At 31.2% G+C, this 19,122-nt stretch overlaps 1 protein-coding gene across 1 annotated transcript in view; it reads right to left on the bottom strand.

The window, feature by feature from the left end:
• LOC132741856 (AFG1-like ATPase) overlaps positions 1-19,122 on the bottom strand; it is a gene marked incomplete at its 5' end in the record, with an annotated part of 47,756 nt that overhangs the window by 13,344 nt on the left and 15,290 nt on the right. The window contains 3 exon segments of the mRNA XM_060730118.1: positions 13,906-13,988; positions 14,305-14,363; positions 16,969-17,068. Of these exon segments, the coding sequence (XP_060586101.1) occupies positions 13,906-13,988; positions 14,305-14,363; positions 16,969-17,068 (242 nt within the window).

Raw genomic sequence — 19,122 nt, 5'->3', positions numbered from 1 at the left:
AAGTTTTATAAAAACAGTAACTTAAGTTTTTTTGTTTTGTTTTTTTGGTGTTTTTTTTTTAATTTCACATCTATGAGATGAACTCTTGTGATCATCAAATCATAAGACAAAATTGAAATCCTTACTTTAAACATTTACTCATTTTTCCATATTTTTTAAAAGGGTAAATTAAATAATAAGAAAATTAATAAAAGTGGAACAAACAATCAACACAGGATAAGTTTTGAGGTTTATGTAATGCTGATAACCGACGAGGGTAAATTAAAATTCATTAAAATTTAAACAATCAAGCAGGCTGCTTTGTTTTTCAATCTCAGACCCAATGGAATGTACTATGAAGACTAGAAATTTTGGAAATTACGGACTCGACAAGACATGGTATATCTGGCCAATTTCGTCAAAACATTCACTTTGATCTATAGACAAAGTGGGACAATACAGACTGATCAGGTGTCTCATAACTGGACATAAGTGTTAAATCTTAAGTTGTTGGTACATTTTTGCAAATTTTGATCAAATATGCCTTTATCTTGCTTTAAAAATTCTATGTAATTACACAGGAACCATAAGTGCACAGTTTTTTTTCCAACTCAGTTTATAATAAACTGTTTCCTTGACAACAACAGCTGTAAACAGTGTGTTTGACTATTGTCAAGGTTTGCTTAGAGAATGGGATCAAGAAAAAGACATCCAGCTTGACTATTTAAAGTACAAAATTTTACCCAACCAATTTTATTTGTTCCATACTATTATGGCATATTGTCCATAATTATATGGTCGATTCTTGAAAGAGAGAATAAATAGAAAAAAATGTTACAGGGCAAAATATTATTCTGGTTTTATCTTTATAGCAATAATTTCATGCATGTCTCATTCGCTAAGAACATTTACTATCAAATTTATTTCAAATAAGCTATCAGTATTCTAAAATTCAAACTATTAATTTTTGCAACAGATTTATAGCTTTATGCACCTTAAAAGTACAACAAAATTACGCTTTAAAATTGAACTAATTTAGTTTCATAGTAATATGTCAAATGGTATATGTCAAAACAATGGGTTGGTACAAATTATTTTTACTAAATATCTAAGTCAAATAGGGGTATAATTATGTCAAAACCTATAGCAGCCGTATGTCTCTTGCCTGGAATTTGGAATTTGGTGCGGTAATAGTCATTAATCATATTCAAAAATTAAGTGTTACTTTAAAGGATATAGAAAAACTGAGAAGAGATACAAATAACTGTTTTGTATTTCTTAATTGAAATGGTGTCAGAATTTTGTCATGTTATATGACGTTTGATATATTTTACAGGGATGATGAGAATTCAGGAATACAGGAATAATGGGGTGGGGGGAGGTACAAAATATTTAGTGAAAATAAAGTAGACATCATTTAATCAAAATTTTGAATGTTTGTTTTTTTAACTGATTTTAACAAATTTTAAGTGATGTCTCAGTGCTAGGTCCATCTCATCATCTTTAAGGTTAACTGATCAGTATTGAGAAACTAGATTAAATTTCAAAATTGTCATATATAGAGAAATTTCGTCTCACTTGAGAATCAATTCACTTAGCCATAGAATACATATCCTGTGAACTCCCTATTGAGCTAAGTGGCCAAACTATTTATTCTTTTAAATACATGTACAGTACAGAGTTATATCTTGACACCAAAATTGCCAAGTTTATAAAGCAGTACTTCAATAGGTTCCGTTAGGTGGGGTGGTGCTGCTGAATTTTTTCTTAATATGGGAAAAGACATTATTGACTGTGTTTGAGATTGTGAAACAACTGAAAAGTTGGACCAGTCGAATTAACAAAGAACAGTCAGGGAAATTACCAACACAAACTTTAGATAGCAGTAGAATGAGAAGAAGTTTTGTTCAGCACTTAAACAAATTCTTGTATTCTATTATAAAAGTTCTATTGAAAATGTCCTCAAATATAAGTAAAGGGGAAGAAGCAAGACAACAGACAACATTAACTATAAAAACATTTTTAATATATGAACTTTATAACTCTTATACATATAATACCTACATAGAACAAACTATATATTTTATATCATAACTTATAACAAAATCTACAAGCACTTTTGTTGGGTCAATACCCGGTGATCTCCCTTGATACAGTCATTTACTAGTTAAATACACTTCAACATAATATTTATATATATACATTTGTACATTTTTTACATTTTTTTGTACATCTCTCAATACTTCAATCATACCTTCACAATTTAAACTTTCATTACAGTCAACTTAAGACAAACATCTCTTCTTTATAAAATTCATCATTTTCTACACTGAAAACATAAAACATTTTCAATACATTTTAAAATCAAGCACTGTCTATCTCTTCTTCAAGATCCAAGGTCTACCAATTCATACATACACCCTACTTTTTTTATATATACCACAATGAATACTCAATATAATTATGTCTTACACAAAGAAATATCATCATTTTTTACACAGACCAATATCATCTATTATGAAAAGGTAATGAAATAAATGGATGGAAAAATTAAAACAATTTATAGTCATAAAATTTATGTCCCTTTAACAAAGTTATTCAATTTCAATTCAATATATTGAAAATTCTAGTTTAATTCACTCTCCAGTCAGTTTATTCTGTACACAGTTTCTATCTTGGTTGCACTAAGGTTTCAGCGAGATACAATGAAAACTCACATGTTCCTGTCATATCATTTTCGTAACTCTTTTTATACTGCTATTTCGAGTCTATTCTTTACACAACTTTGGTTAGGTCTAGGGGTTGACTGTTGCTATGAGACATCCAGAATTCTTGTACATGTTTCACTCTATGTCTAAACAGAGTAAGCAGGGATGCTTTGATCTGTGGGATACACTTCTTCTTCCAGCACTTCATATTAAAGTCAGGGAAATGTTTCTTAACACATCTACGTATGGCTGACATCTTGTTTTTCGACAACTTTTGAAGGTTTAAGCCATTCAACTGATCAAGTGTGAAGAGACGGAACACGAGATCTCGGGCAAGGATAGAGGGCGTGGTCTTACGACAATTCTTTACAACTTCAGCTCGGATGTCTCCTACATTGTCCAAGACATTGTCAAACATTTCGTTCACAAGATTTGATTTCTGCATCAATGCTAACAAATACGTGCTGGAAATCCAGCCTGAGATCACATAAGGTTTAATGTACTTCAGTTGGTCACAAATATCAAACACATTTTCATTCTTTTTCACCATCATATGTTCAATGTATCTATCAACTTCCTGTAGAAGAGCATCATCCATATTAACTACTTGCTCAAGAGCAGTTTGAGACTCAGAATAGGCGTTCAGGTTAATGTTATCCAATGGTACTCGTTCCATGTTCTTTTCAGGACTGAAAGAAATACGTCTAATGGCACATGTTGGTTTTTGGTTTGACAATTCCTCTGGTGATTTGTACACATTAACAGAGTGTGAATTTATTTCTTTCTGGTAACGCTCACCATTCTCAATGACTTCAGATCCAAGGGGAATTGCTGGCACTGGGGACAAGTTAGCAGCACAGTTATTTGGCACAGGGACATGTTTATTTCTAACTAAGTGTACAGGTGTAACAGGTTTCCTTGGCATAAGTTTATATTGTGGAGGGGCTTTAGGGGTTGATGTCACAAAGTTCTGTCTGTGGAAGGGGTTATCACTTAAACTACTCATTCCTTCTGATGAAAATGATGGCCTGTATTGATATACACCATGTGACTGGGCAGACTGTCCAATACCATAGTGCCTCCATTGCACTGAAGAATTCTTGTCTAGAGTTGATACAGACATAGTGGAGCTTGAGTGTTGAAATGTCTGATTTACTGAACTGTGTCCATTCTGAAACATATGTTTTGGTAGCCATGAAATGTTCACTTTTGGTTTGTCTCCAGCAGGGATAAATTGTGATCCTGTCTGTGGTAAGTTTGGGATATCCTTGACATGTTTATTTGGTGTTGCCAGACCCTGAGACTTCAAGAGAAATGCCATTCCTGATACACTAGTAGTCTTGTTCATTGATGCATCATTGATAGTCATTAAGTTGTATTTTGGGTTTGGAGGGTTGGAGAGTTTTGGTATCTTACTGTGTGATGGTACATATGGTATGTTCATTTGGTTTTGTCTCTTTAGCACAGATACTCCATTTGACTGTGGAACTTGCTGGGTTGATTTGTATTTACCAGCAGTAATCAAGGCTAAATGGTTATGTTTGACATGTAGACCGGCTGCCGGCGGTGGGATGTTCGAATTGACAGAAGGCGTACATTCTCTAGGTGAGCTCATCACGTTGAAGTCCTGACTTGAAGTAACGTCATCATCTAGCGGTACTGGGTCAGGGATACATAGAGTAGTCCCTGTCTTGTTGTATCTGATATATGCCATTATGATACCTGTAATAGATAAAACAACATGCTATAATAATAGGAACATTTATATTGTATGACACAAATAATGATATATGTTGACCTGATTAACCAACTTAATTGTTGATCAATTTGCAATAAAATGCACTCCATTTCAGTTGTAAATATACCATAATGTTAAAATGCCAAATTAGCATTGTTTTTTTTTTCAACTTGTTCAAATTTAGTTAAACAATCTTGGTAGCCAGTAAACTTTCAGTCAGTTTGATTTGATTAAATTGCGACCAACATTTTTTTTATTGATTTCTCTGTATTTATTAGTGACACAGCCTCATTAAGTATAATAATTTTTATTTTTCAACATTTTTATGACATTGTATTTTACTTAATTAAACAATATACACATAACTTGTTTTCCTGGTCCTTATTCTTATTAAAATAAATGTAAGAAATTCAAATTTATTTAAATATTAAATTTATAACTTTGGGTTTTGAATAAATAAAATAAGTTAGATAACAACCCAATAATAGGGTTTCTATTTTATCAAGAATTTAAAAAAGATGGAAAAATGCTGATGATTAAAATGAATTGGTCTACGATGGGCACATTTTCAAATGTCAAATTGTCAAATGTTTTGATAAAGGCAAAAGAATGTTTTATTTGGATATTCTTATGCAATAGTGCTTTAAAAAATGTTGAAAAAGTTCTAAAGAGATTTAGTATGAAAATTTATAAGATGGTTTAATAATATTTTGTTCAAGAACATTTATTATCTGCTATATAAATATATGTAAAATCGCATCAATTCATGTATCTCACATTTGCCAACAACATCCATGTATGATTCAATAACTATACATGTTCTTTCTTAAAATTATATTTTAATTGAAAATGGCCTTTAAAAAATGGCCATGAAACGATAGTAATTAGTTCAGTTATTATCAATATCAAAGAAATATTCAGAGGATTATACAACATGTAGCTACCATCCTAAATTTCTACCTACATTTTTAATGTAATAGAACACAACAGTATTAAAACAAGAGCCCAGTTTGAGCCAGGTGATGCTTCCCGAATAGGTTTTGGACACAGAAAGTACACCTCTTGTAGTTCCAGAGTTATGTCCCTGGAAAAAGTTCAAAGTGCAATAATTCCAAAATTAGGCAAGGCAGAGTTACTGTTCTTTGCACTGCACTTCTAATCAATGTGATCTATCAACCTACAAAGTTTCTTGATGATATCTCTTATGATTTCCGAGTTATGTCCCGGACAATTTCAAAAAGTAAAAATAAACAAAGGGCAATAACTCCAGAATTAGGCAAGGCAGAGTTATGATTCTTGTGCACTGCACATCTACCCATTGAGATATATCTACCTACAAAGTTTCATCTTGATATCTCTTATAGTTTTACAGCTATGTCCTGGACAAGATTTTTCTAAAAGGGGGCTTAACAGAGTTATGGTTCTTTGCACTGCACCTCTACTCAATGAGATCTATCTACCTACAATGTTTCATCTTGATATCTCTTATAGTTTAAGAGTTATCTTCCGGACAAAGTTCAAAGTGTTAAAATAAACAAAGGGCAATAACTCCAAAATTAGGACAAAAAGAGTTATTGTTCTTATGCACTGCACATCTACCCATTGAGATCTATTCAAGTTTCATGTTGATATCTCTTATAGTTTTAGAGTTATGCCCCGGGCAAGATTTTTCTATAAGGGGAGATAATTCAAAAACCGGGCAAAATAGAGTTATGGTTCTTTGACACTGCACTCCCCCTCAATGCCCTCTACCACTGTATGAAGTTTCAACAAATTATCTCCAAGGGTTTTCAAGTTATACTCCGGACAAGACAACGGACGGACAGACGGAAGGACGGACAGACGGTCAAGGCGCCGACTATATGCTCCCCCGAAATTTTTCGGGGAGCATAAAAAAACCATGAAAATCATGCAAACTGAGAAATCCCAGATTTCTATGTGTTTGCAACCTTAAAATTACCATTTATTTTTAAACATCAGGAAGGATTGTCAATATGTTGTCTATGTTCAAATGATTATTAAGTGGTGTAAAATAAATTACATGTTTTTGAACCCTAAAAAGTCTAAATGTATGCTAGTTGGTAATAAAAAAAAATTAAGATTGCAAAAACACTGAATTGAAAACTCAGCTCTTGACAATGTTGTTTCACAAAAGCTGCTTGGTATTAATGTGGAAAATACACTCAATTTGCATTGTCGGGTAAATGATGTTTGTAAAAAATTTAACTCTTAAGTAGAAGAAAAGATGTATTTTCACACTGGTGTCCATATCTAATAATCAAAAGTATAATCTAAGATTAAAATCTCACAGAAATTTAGTTTTGTATCATGGTTATTTGTAATTCCATGCCACTGACAATAAGAAGGGAAACAAAGTTGTAAATATTTAAAAATAGCTTCAAGAAATATTAATTCAATCAATTTTGGTCCACCGTCCATGTATATATGTACAAGATACAATCATAATATTCTTAAATTTATTTTTATTATTATTTTGAATTCTTAAAATGTTCTGTAATAATGGATGTCAGCCATAGCTCTGACTGTTAGTTTTAACTTTGTTAATTACAGATTGAAATGATGCACTGAAGAAAGTAACTGTGTATAATGGTAGATCTTGATGTAACAAGCATTTGATAGTATTGCGGGCAATACAGTAGTCCCCTACCGGTCCCTCAAAAAGTTCTTTAATTGTCATACACTCCTGTGTATTGCCATTTATAATGAATTTGAGGATGAAGTCTGTATTTGAAAATATCGACCACAAAACATAATAAAATAAGTTTGTCTATATCACAGTAATGTGTTAAGTTTCCATGCTTAGTAAGGAAATTATGTTTATACAACCTTGTCATATTATTACGATTTGAGATTTTAAAGTAAATCCTATAAGGAATGAAGAAGTTGGAGTGAAAATACCAGTTTCTCAAAAAAAATCTAAGTTCAAGGGGGACATAATTCTGGAAATAGTCTTGCTAGAGTATTTAACCTTCTCAAAAATGTCGAGTGATAATAAGAAACATATATATGAAGTTTGAAGTAGATACATTAGGAAATAAAGAAGTTATTTAAAAAAGACAACATTTTTTTTCATAAAAAATCTAAGTTCAAGGGAGGTAATATTGATATTTTTTGTGCTAGAGTTATAAACCTTGTCACATATGATGTGGTTGATGACCAGGAACTTATATTTAAAGTTTGAAGTAAACACCTTAAGAAATAAAGAACATATAGTGAAAATGCTGAAAAATTTAAATCAGAAATCTTGAAATTCAGGCTATTTGTTGCTATAGCAACCAGAATTTTCAACATAGGAAGAAAAGAAAAAGATGTGCATAATCTCCAGACTGCCATCTACCAATATTTCAAGTTTCATAAAAATATTTTAGGTACTTTTTGAGTTATCACTGGATCCAGTTTATGTGTTAAATTTGCCATATTTTCAGACTATTTGTTGCCATAGCAACCAGAATTTTCAACATAGGAAGAAAAAAAAAAGACGTGCATAATCTCCATACTGCCATCTATCCATATATCAAGTTTCATAAAAATATTTTCAGTACTTTTTGCGTTATCGCGGGATCCAGTTTTGTGGACGGACGGACTGACGGACTGACAGACAGACAGACGGACGGACGGACGTACCAAAATTTGATGTTTATGAGGCAAATGAGCTCATAAACACCACCTGGACCAACGACCATAAGCAAAATAAGCTCATAAAAACAAAAAATAGCTCTTAATTTTAAATTTTATGAGTTTATGTTCTTTATTTAACTACGGAATGAAGCTCATAATAATCAAATGTTGGCTCGGACAGACAGACGGACAGACGGACGGAGGGTAAACCTAAAGTCCCCTCCGGTTAAACCGGTAGGGGACTAATGAATGTGTAACCTTCTGTAAAAACCTCTGTTATTGTTATTCCTATTATTATTTGCAGCACATGCAGTCAGGCACAAGTTTCTAATACTTCTGCATTCCTATTTTTACAAAAAGGATTGCCAACATGTTGTTTATGTTTAAACTAATTATAGCATAACCATTTTGTTATGATAAAATATTATTACTTTGTTATAATTTGCAAAATGTAATCAATTGTGGTCATTCTGGGCACTACCTGGGATTTCTCAGCTTGCAGCATATATAGAAAATTTATTACCAGCAGATTCAATTACTACAACAGATCTTGGTAATTTTATGCACAGCATTGTCTGATCTACTTTATTTGTTTACTACTTTTGAGAACATTGCTACTAAACCGGAGTAAATTCAGTCTATTTTTTAATCAAATTCTGTAGAATCTGGTAACATCATGCATATAAAAGGGGAACACATAATTTCTTATAAAACAATCCAGTTAGCTCAATATTGAGAGCCTTGGACTTTGAATTGGGCGCTTAAGGTTTGATTCCCGATGGCGCAAGTCACTTTCGTTGTGATCATAAAATCCTTTGTATGGTCATTCGGACTGTACCTCTGCTCTGGCATGTACAGTTGTAATCAGTTCTGTGCAAAGTGAAGGTAACTGTAAAATAGTACTGGTCAACTGATTGACAGCATGCCCAGGAATGATGCAGTGGCTAAACTGTGCTCTTGTTAATTCAATGTGGCTTTTTGCCATGATCCGAAGTAAAAAAATTACCAACAACACCCTTTTCAAACATATAGCTTAAATGTTTACAAGATGACAGGCCATGGCAATAAATATTTTACCCTATTTTCTAATAAAAAAGTTATTGGGCATCATGTTTCTTTCAACAGAAAAGCCCCATAATTTCCTAGTAAAAGGTTGAATATCTTAGTTGAATATCCAAGTCAAATGTTTAATATCTGATAGGTTAAATATTCCAGTAAAAGGTAATCCAAATTTCAAGTTCATATATTTGAATAATGGGCTGTTTACATACATAGTACTATATATTTCAAGTTTTTGCACAACAACAGCAACAAATATGCAGCAAATTGCTATCATATTATCTTGGCTTTTTTGCTTTAAAACTGATTAGCTGATTAACTGTGTAAATTTGTAAATTTGTAAAATTAGTAATTATTATATATAAATCTATCTGAATACTTCTTTTGCTAACATGTCCTTTATGTTTAGAACTGATAAATCAACATTCAAGTATCATATACTGTTCGTGGTTTTGCCTTCAATACTCCTATGAATACTCCATTTTTGTAAAGTTTCATGACTTTAGGTCAAATACTTTTTGAGCTACATGCACCACAAGTTTAACATTGCAAACTTTTACTATGTCAAGGGCAATAACTCTAAAAATACTTAATTAATCAACACAAAAATATCCAGGTGCACAACTTCACATGTTGAGCAACATTCCTGTAAGATTTCATGACTCTATGTCTAATACTTTTTGAGCTACATGTGATACAAAATGAGAATGGATGAAGGACAGACAGACAAGGGTAAATCTAAATGCCCCCCCCCCCCCTTAAGTGGTAGCAAAGAAACCTCAGCTAAAGGGTTAAAGATTTTTCTTGTATTTTTGTTTTGAAATCAAATTCATAACTTTTTCTTTGTTTTTTGTTTTGTCATAAATTATACCAACACAGTCATAGTCATAATTAATCAGATTAGATTAAATTATTACTGATATTATTAAAGACTCTGCTGAGATAAAAAAAAAAGCCTAATAATAATGTTTTCTATGATATTCTGAGGCAACAGAGAGATATATAAATTATAATGCACAATTTTAGTTCAGTAGAAGAATGATTCTTTTTGAAAACAGACAGAAATTATCTAATATTTTAACTGGTCCAGATCTGTATAAAATGGTACTCGAAAAAATTATTTCCAGTACCCACTTGTCCCTCCATTCCCTGAATTACCAGGTAATAATGTTATACTTATTGTTGAATTTCAATAAAGCAATAAAATAAAAATACATTGCTAACTCTAATAATTTTAAATGTTAATGACATTTTAGGTCACAATTTTTTCTTTCCAGCAATTTCAGCATACTGAAAATTAGCATCATATCTTGCACAATGTTCATTTTCTTTTTGAAAAGCTTTTTATTATGTCAAATTGAACCAAATATACACTTCTGCCTATATATCAAAAAAGTTGTTTTTTTTCAAATTAACCAATTTGGCTATTAAATAAATATGAGAAACTATATAGTCTACTGAAAACCCTGGCAAAGATCAATATAAAATTAACACGTTTGTCACGGTATCATATCTATCAGAATTATGCTGAATCACAAATGACGTAAATCACACTGTAAATGATTGAGGTAGGTGATAATGAAAAAACGTCTCTCCCTACTTCGAAAAAAAAAAGTAATTGCATTTTACAAAATTAAAAAAATCTATCTAAACACTGTTTTCTGGTATTTTCATTCCAGACGTAACCCCTGATGAATTCACCTCAATGGTGTGTAATTAATAGCACTAGTATATTTGTGGCTCTTTTTTTTATTAAAATGATATAAAACAATTTAATCTTAATTATTTTTATGCATTTTGAATTTCAATTTCTCACACATAAATGTTAATACACAAGTTTACTCACAAAATGTTGCAGGTGCTAATATTTTATATATTGATTGTCATTATTAACAATTTGATTTTTGTATATTTTGAGATTAAAAGTAATGGTCATTGAACATTTATTATTATAATACATTATTTCCTTCAATGTTAAATAATAATTGGAAAATAGGAATATTACGTAGTAAGACTGTATACTTCATAAGGTGTAATCCCCCTGAGCTAAATCAGTAATACACTAGACAATGGTGTTTAGCTAGGTTTTCGAAAAGGTCAATTATGACATGGCTTAGACAAATCTATTCTGATTACATTCTTCAATTTATATTATTTTAACTCAACTTTGGAATGATTTTAGAAAAAAGAAATGTAAGACTCAAATTGAGATAGCCGTGAATAAAAATAGTCAGTGTCTTTAAGTGAAATAATTTTAGTTGGTTAAAAAATAATGGTACATCCAAAAACTCTACAAAATTCAAAAAGGGATATTATTCTGTCAAAATCATGATAAAGTGATGATTAAGAATCAAAAAATCAAAATCACAAAGTCAAAATCCATATCAGAATATGGGCCTTGGACAGTGACCTCCCTCGAGACTTGTTACAAGTTGTATTATCAGTATGTTTCAAATGACTAAAGTGGAACTTTATTATGGGGGTTATTAGCAATTCCACATAAAGCCGCGTCACGACAAAACCAACATAGTGGGTTTGTGACCAGCATCTGTGCAGTCTGATCAGGATCCATGCTGTTAGCTTACAAACCCTATAACAAGTAAAATAAACTGATAGCGAACAGCATAGATCCTGATAAGACTGCACAGATGCGCAGGCTGGTCTGGATCCATGCTGGTTGCAAACCCATTATGTTGGTTTTGTCATGGCACGGCTCACTTCATTATTTCAATACAAAAATGCTTATATTGCAAAATTGTCATTAAAATTAGCATATATCTGGGGACATGCTTCTAAGATGTAAGATGTACAATGCTAATATTATTTGAAACACTTCTTCTTCAGAATGATCAAAATCTGGGAAATCTTTGAATATGTCTCATTTTCATATGATACTGCACAAACTAATTTTGGGAAGCAGTAATCCCTAGTATAACAGGTCAAGTTATTTGGTATTGTGTTAAAAATACTGCTAAGTTTTTTTAAAGACAATTTGCATTCATTTTCATCTACCTTAAGTGTGCCAAGTTTAAAACATAACAAATCTTCTCTATGTGTACTTAGAAGTAATTTATTTTAAAGAGACTGAATCGAAATTATCAGCAATTTCATCTATCAATTTTGAGTATAACATATTTTTAACAGTGATTCAAGGTCTCCTTTTTTTCTTTTGCATTAACATATTATAAATGATATCTATGGTCTTGCATACTCTTTTTCTTTTCTTTTTTATAATCTTATTTAGGAGCAATGCTTCTTTGCAGGATTTATCTTTTCAAAAGCTTGTTTGAAGTCAACTGACATTTCGAAAACCTAGCTAAACACTGTTTCTCTGGAATGTTATGGATTAAGCTCTGGGGAATTACACCTTATAAAATACGAAATATACAATATACTAATTTCTTTTATTATTTCTTAACCATTTAAGGTGGGAAAAATAATTATGTTAGTTCCTTAACTATCTATCTCAAATTTTTAAAAATCAAATTGTTTATAATGAAAAGCTATAAACTGTTGTAGTGGCAATATAATTTTTTTTATTTGTGTGAACTTGTGTATTTAAAAGGTATAAATCTATATCTTATGAAATATTTTAATAAAATTCATTTTATTTATTTTCTTAATTATATTGGTTCCATTAATATATAGTTGATTACAGCAGAAGTTGTAACATAGAACATTTAGCAATAATTTTGTGCATGCATCATGCTTTTAAGGCAATAAATTACCATATTTATTTAAACAAGCATTCTGGAAGTATACTTTTTGGAAGATTCAAACAATAATTTTTGCATCAAACATATCTTTGTACACTTCAAATAAATTTTTTGCATGGAATTTAATTTGTTCAATGATATATAATCATTTTCTTAAAAAAAAAAACTACTTTTTTTTTATTTCATTTTTATCCAAAAAAAAAAAGGCAACCCCCCCCCCCTACATATTGCTCTTTTTTTCAAAATCTTAACATGAAACATTTCTTTGAAGGATATATAGCTGACATCTAAACCTACTTTTATAACCAAAATACAAAACAGTGCAACTACACAATTACTGTAAAATTAACAGTTTTACATTAAGAAATAATTTATTTAAACTAAAATTTACTTACCGATCTTGTAAATCTTCTTTTTGAATACTTGCTGCAAAACTTTTTCACTGTTTAATTTTTTTTTCAGTTTTAAATTTTACAATTAATTGAAGAAAATATAAGCCTCCTGTTAATGTGTAACAGCCAATCAAAACATTTCTCTGACCTGATATTATCCAATCAGAGAAAATTGCATAAATTATGCAAATCAGTTGGGGGCTAAAGAAGAACTTCAAAGGTGTGAAAAAATGACATAATACACAGTTGTCTCCTTTGATGACATAGATTAACAGATTAGTGGACAGGATGGGGGTCTCAGTCAAGGCATGACATCATATATACAGGAAGACAATGGTGTAACATGAAAGGGTGCCTACTATCATAAAATTTCTGTTTAAAGGAAATTGGAGATGCCAATTTACAAATTGTAAACACAAGATACTTTTTTTACAGTTAATATTTAAAATTGAGGTCAAAATTAAAAAAAACATCAATTTATTTAAAGAAGAACTCTGTCATTATATAAAAAATAACATGCTTTAGGACATAATATTATAGTATAAAATAAATTTAAAAATAAAAATAAACGTGACAACAATTTTTCAAAATTATCCAAGAATTGCCCTCTTTTTATATACATATGAAACACTAAAATATCAAATAAAATAACATTAAGAAGCTGCTTTACTCACAAATAATAGAGTTTTCCCTCTGCCGGAAGAGCAGTCATTCTATAATCTATCCCTGAATCTAGACATAGTACCTCACAATTTTTCTGTTTGAAGAAACAAGTATAAAAACAAACTTATATTTATCTGCAGTATTACTCAAAGATGTTAACAGACTGAGAAAAAAATCAAAAATTATCAAAACTGCTGATGAAACTATTAAACAATTTCATTTAGCTATTTTCATTGAACACTTGGCTAAGATTATCTAAAACAAGACATGGCCTACTGAGTTTATAACTTTTAAATTAGAAATAGACATAATATTTTATTTTATGGTTTTCTAGAAGTTTTGTAATATTTGTTATTTATTTATTTATCTTTTTTTTTATGAAATAATTTACAGAAACAATTTAATCAAACCTTTAAAATCCCTATAAATGGCACAAAATTTGCTCTCTGTAAACCATTTTTATACAAATCTGAAAAAAAGAAAAACGAAACTGTAGAAAACGGAAGACGGACAAAACCCCACCAGTTAAAACCCCACCACTCAAAATTTTATAGAGTGGACAAAACCCCACCACTAAATTTTATAGAGTGGACAAAACCCCACCACTAAATTTTACAGAGTGGACAAAACCCCACCACTTCATATCCAAATCCCTAAAGAACAAAACATGATAATTATAGCATACAACTTTCATTTCAATAGCAATATAATACAATGAATGAGATTATACAAACAATTTACAAACTGTTAAATCAACATCAAAGAGTAGTCATTTATTTGAGATTGTGCCACATTTATGACCTTGAATTATTCATTATTATTAGTTTCTTCAATTCATTACTTCAATTTATTTATATAAAAATAAACTACTTACTATTAATAAAGAATATAGCACATTTTCATTAATTAATGATTAAAAATAGCCCATTTTGTAAAGCACATTTCTAGTTTATTCAGTTGAGTCTACTTTCCTTCGTTGTACTTAGTTTAAGCGGATACAGTAGCCAATAGCCTGAAGAAACTCGGGTACAGTCTTCTCCTTATTGATGAGTTGTTCACACATTCTTCTGAGTTTCTGCTGATGCACAATTGTTTGTTTTTTAACATGTTTACAAGAAAGTGTTGTCCACTCTATAAAACTGAAGTGGTGGGTTTTTGTAAGCAAAATCTATAAAATCTACAGCTTTTTGTCATACTAAGCTTTTCTGTGTTTTTCTTACATATGGATGTAAATTATATGCATATTGCCAACCTTTCTTTACTTTACAATACAATTTAAACAATAATTTTACAATTGTATTATAATTTAACATTGTTTTTTTTTTTAAATAAAAAGATTAATTAAATAACATTTAAAGTATTCTTTCACAATTTAAATTCATGTATATTATAAACAATAAAGGATATTGTGCAGAATGGAACTGTCTTGTGATGTAACAGCAAATTAATTAATTATTATGTTTAATCTTCATGGCGAAACATTAAGGATACAGACAAAAGCCCCCTGGACAAAAGCCCACAATCTTAAAATGATAAGGTGGACAAAAGCCCACCCCCCTATGAAATTTACAAATAGGACAAAAGCCCCCCTCCCATCAAAACTACAGGAAAGACAAAAGAATAATAGTTGTTGAAATATGATTTTTTTTCAAAACGGCTTATATTAAGTTCTTTTGATATATATGATCAGTACATGTGCTGGGGTTGACAAATATACATTTTATTTGGATTTAAAAGGCGTTTAAAGCTCCACACCCCAAGTGTCTGTGCGAATGTCAGACATAATCCCCTTCGGACAAAATCCCCTTCACCTACCCGGACAAAATCCCCTTCATGGGTGGACATAATCCCCTTCAATTTTTTGCAAGGCTGGACAAAATCCCCTTCACTACCCGGACAAAATCCCCTTGTTTCATAGGTTTCTAATGTATTATTATGCTCCATAAAAATTGATGAATAATGTATTATTATACTCCCTAAAAATTGATGAATAATGAACTTTTGTTTTTTTTATTTATAATTATGTATCAATAGTTACCTTTATTTAGTTTAGAAGTTTTCATTAAAATTATGGTAAATTATCAACTGCATAACACATATTTGATTAGGCAATTTCTTTAATAGTTTTAAATTGATTAGTATGAAAAACATTTTTATTAGCCAATAATTGTTTAATTGATTGTATAAGTTGATAATTCTAATTGATAGATACTATCCATTGTTACAATTTGTATTGATGAAAGAGTGATAATTTAATCAAACCAATATCACTGCACTACTTGATCGATTGTTATGAATGCTTTAACAAAGCAATTTTAATGTGATTTAAATGTTGCTAATTGAATGTGCTTTTCTGCTGAAATATTTTCTACTCATTTATACATTAAGATATTTACTACACAGCATAATGCAGTATGTGGCTCTCATACCCACTTAAAAAAACGAAAATTCCTCTGAGGGGGATTTTGTCCTAGGTAGCAATTTTATGAAGGGGATTTTGTCCACTTCAAAATTTCACACATGAAGGGGATTATGTCCACCCATGAAGGGGATTATGTCCGGATATACAAAAATACATGAAGGGGATTTTGTCCGAAGGGGATTATGTCCGTACACCGTCTGTGCGCTTATCAAGGAAATAAAAGTTAAAGGCGCATACTCGTTTAGATTTATTTGAAGTATATCACAAGTTCCCAACCACTGGGCGTGTGAAAAAAGATAGTAATCAGTCTGGTCTATAAACCTAAGGGTGGGGGGGGGGGGCTTTTGTTTGATGGAAAGGGGGAGGGGGGCTTTTGTCCTACCTGTATTTTTGATGGAGGGCTTTTGTCCCATGTGTAAATTTCATGGGGGGGGGGGGCTTTTGTCCACCTTGCCATTTTTAAATTGGGGGTGGGGCTTTTGTCCTACACTCCAAACATTAATATAGAGAAATATAAAGAAATGTCTGCAAGGGTAAATGTCTTTCATTGCAAACTAAGGGGGCAAATGTCCAAGAATCAGTTAGAAATGATATTTTCATCTACTGTAAAGCACATTTCATAATCCTGTAATTTACATATTTTTTAACATACCATCGGGTGCTCTATTTGAGGTTGCTACAACAACAACACCATTGTTCAACAGCTCTGTAAACAGTCTCTTTAGTATCATTGCATCTGCTATATCTGTAACCTATGGCAACAAAAATTATAATAATTATACAGTTTGCTACTGTTCTGATATATTTTAAGATTTTACAAGTACCAACAATTACTGTAAGAATTCAAATTTTCCAAATGACTTGAATTATCACATTCTAATCTCATTACAGAAAAAAAAGCAGAATCAGTAAGCAAATAAGCAAGAGCCTCAGAACAATGATGAAAGTCCATCACGACCTACAACTATACTGCTTTGGTCATAAGCTACTGTTTTAGTTTGGCTAATATAGGAATTCTTTCTGAATTATTAAGAAACATGCATGCATCTGGTTAGAACCAGCATCCTTTTGCAAGCTGGCTGGATATGTTTTTCACATGTAACAGTTTCAACATACCTGGGGGAGGGGATTCAAACCCATAGCAGTAAATGGCAAAAGGATTTAAATACAAGAGCTGTCAGAAAGATATTTTGCTAGACTATACTCAGTGCTTGATAGTAAAACTAGCACTTTGATAATGTAGGAATGAAAAAAAAGGAGAAGATTTCATTAAAAAGTATTTGACATATTTATGAGTCTTGGATACTGACCAAAGAATTTTTTAATTCATTAAGGTTCATCTTTAATTCAAACCTCATGCCAAAGTTATGAATTTTGGAAAGTAACATTTAAATATAATTCCGGAAACATGCATGGAGTTTCAAGTCAATACCATCAGAAGTTTTTTCAAGAATTACATTAAAAGCAAAACTTATACCAAAAATTTTCTACAAAGGGCAATAATTCAGTCAAAATTCATATCAGGATTATGGGCCTTGGTTAATGACCTCATTAAGTATGAAGTTAAAAGCAAATACCATAATGGTTTAAGAGGATATGAAGTACAATAAGTTGCAAATTAAACTATAACCAAAGAGTTACACTGATGCCAAGGTCAGAAGGAGTTCTCATCCTTTGCCTTCAGCTGATATTTATAATAGAAAGAAAACATACACAGTATACAGTGTAAAATGTGATACAAAAGTTTTTATGACAATGATAACAAAAACGTGTTTGTTAAACACAAATGCCCCCGGCTCAGATTCTTGTCAGTAGCAATACTTCAAAAAATGTTTACCCATTCACTCAGTTATGGACAGAAAAATCGCCAAAAAATTGTAAACACAAGTTTTATAACTTGACAAAGTCATGGCATTTTGTAATTGTGAAAAATATAAGTTGCCAAGTCATTGCTCTGACTTGTGAAGTTGAAAAATATTTAACTTCATGCAAGTTATCTTCCTACCAAATATGAAATACATCTGTCATTAAATAAAGGCTGTATGGGCAAAAGTGTAAAAATCTATTTTGAGCACTGGTGACCTTGACCAAACTGACCCCTAACTCTATCCAAAAGAAGAATACCATGTAAGTTATCTTCCTACCAAATATGAAATACATCTGTCAATAAATAAAGGCTGTATGGGCAAAAGTGTAAAAATCTATTTTTAGCACAAGTGACCTTGACCCAACTGACCCCTTACTCCATCCAAAGGAAGAATACCATGCAAGTTATCTTCCTACCAAAAATGAAATACAACTGTCAATAAATAAAAGCTGTATCGGCAAAAGTGTAAAAATCTATTTTTAGCACAAGTGACCTTGACCCACTGATCCCTACCCCAATCAAAAGGATGAATACAATGCAAGTTATCTTCCTACCAAATTTAAAATATATCTGTCACTTAATAAAGGCTGTATGAGCAAATGTGTAAAAATCTATTTTAGCACTGGTGACCTTGACCCAACTGACCACTAACTCCATCAAAGTTTATGTTTCTATCAATTATAAATAATATCTGTCTATAGAATAAGGTCAATACACCTGTAAAAATGTAAAAATCTATTTTTAACATTGGTGACCTTGACATTGGTAACATTGACCTTGACCCAAATGACCCCATACTACACCCAAAGAAGGAGGTGTTTGTATTAAACTAAGACATCAACTAAAAAATAAAGGCTGTATATTTATTTTTTAAACCAGTGACCTTGACCTTGACCCTAGAGACCGCTTACTCCAAAAAAAAATTGGAGGACCATCAAA

This window comes from Ruditapes philippinarum, unplaced genomic scaffold, assembly GCF_026571515.1.
Source record: "Ruditapes philippinarum isolate M1 unplaced genomic scaffold, ASM2657151v2 ctg2992_1_1_1_1, whole genome shotgun sequence".
Taxonomy (NCBI): domain Eukaryota; kingdom Metazoa; phylum Mollusca; class Bivalvia; order Venerida; family Veneridae; genus Ruditapes; species Ruditapes philippinarum.
The sequence above is the reverse complement of the archived record's forward strand: the minus strand, read 5'-3'. Positions and strand labels throughout refer to the sequence as shown.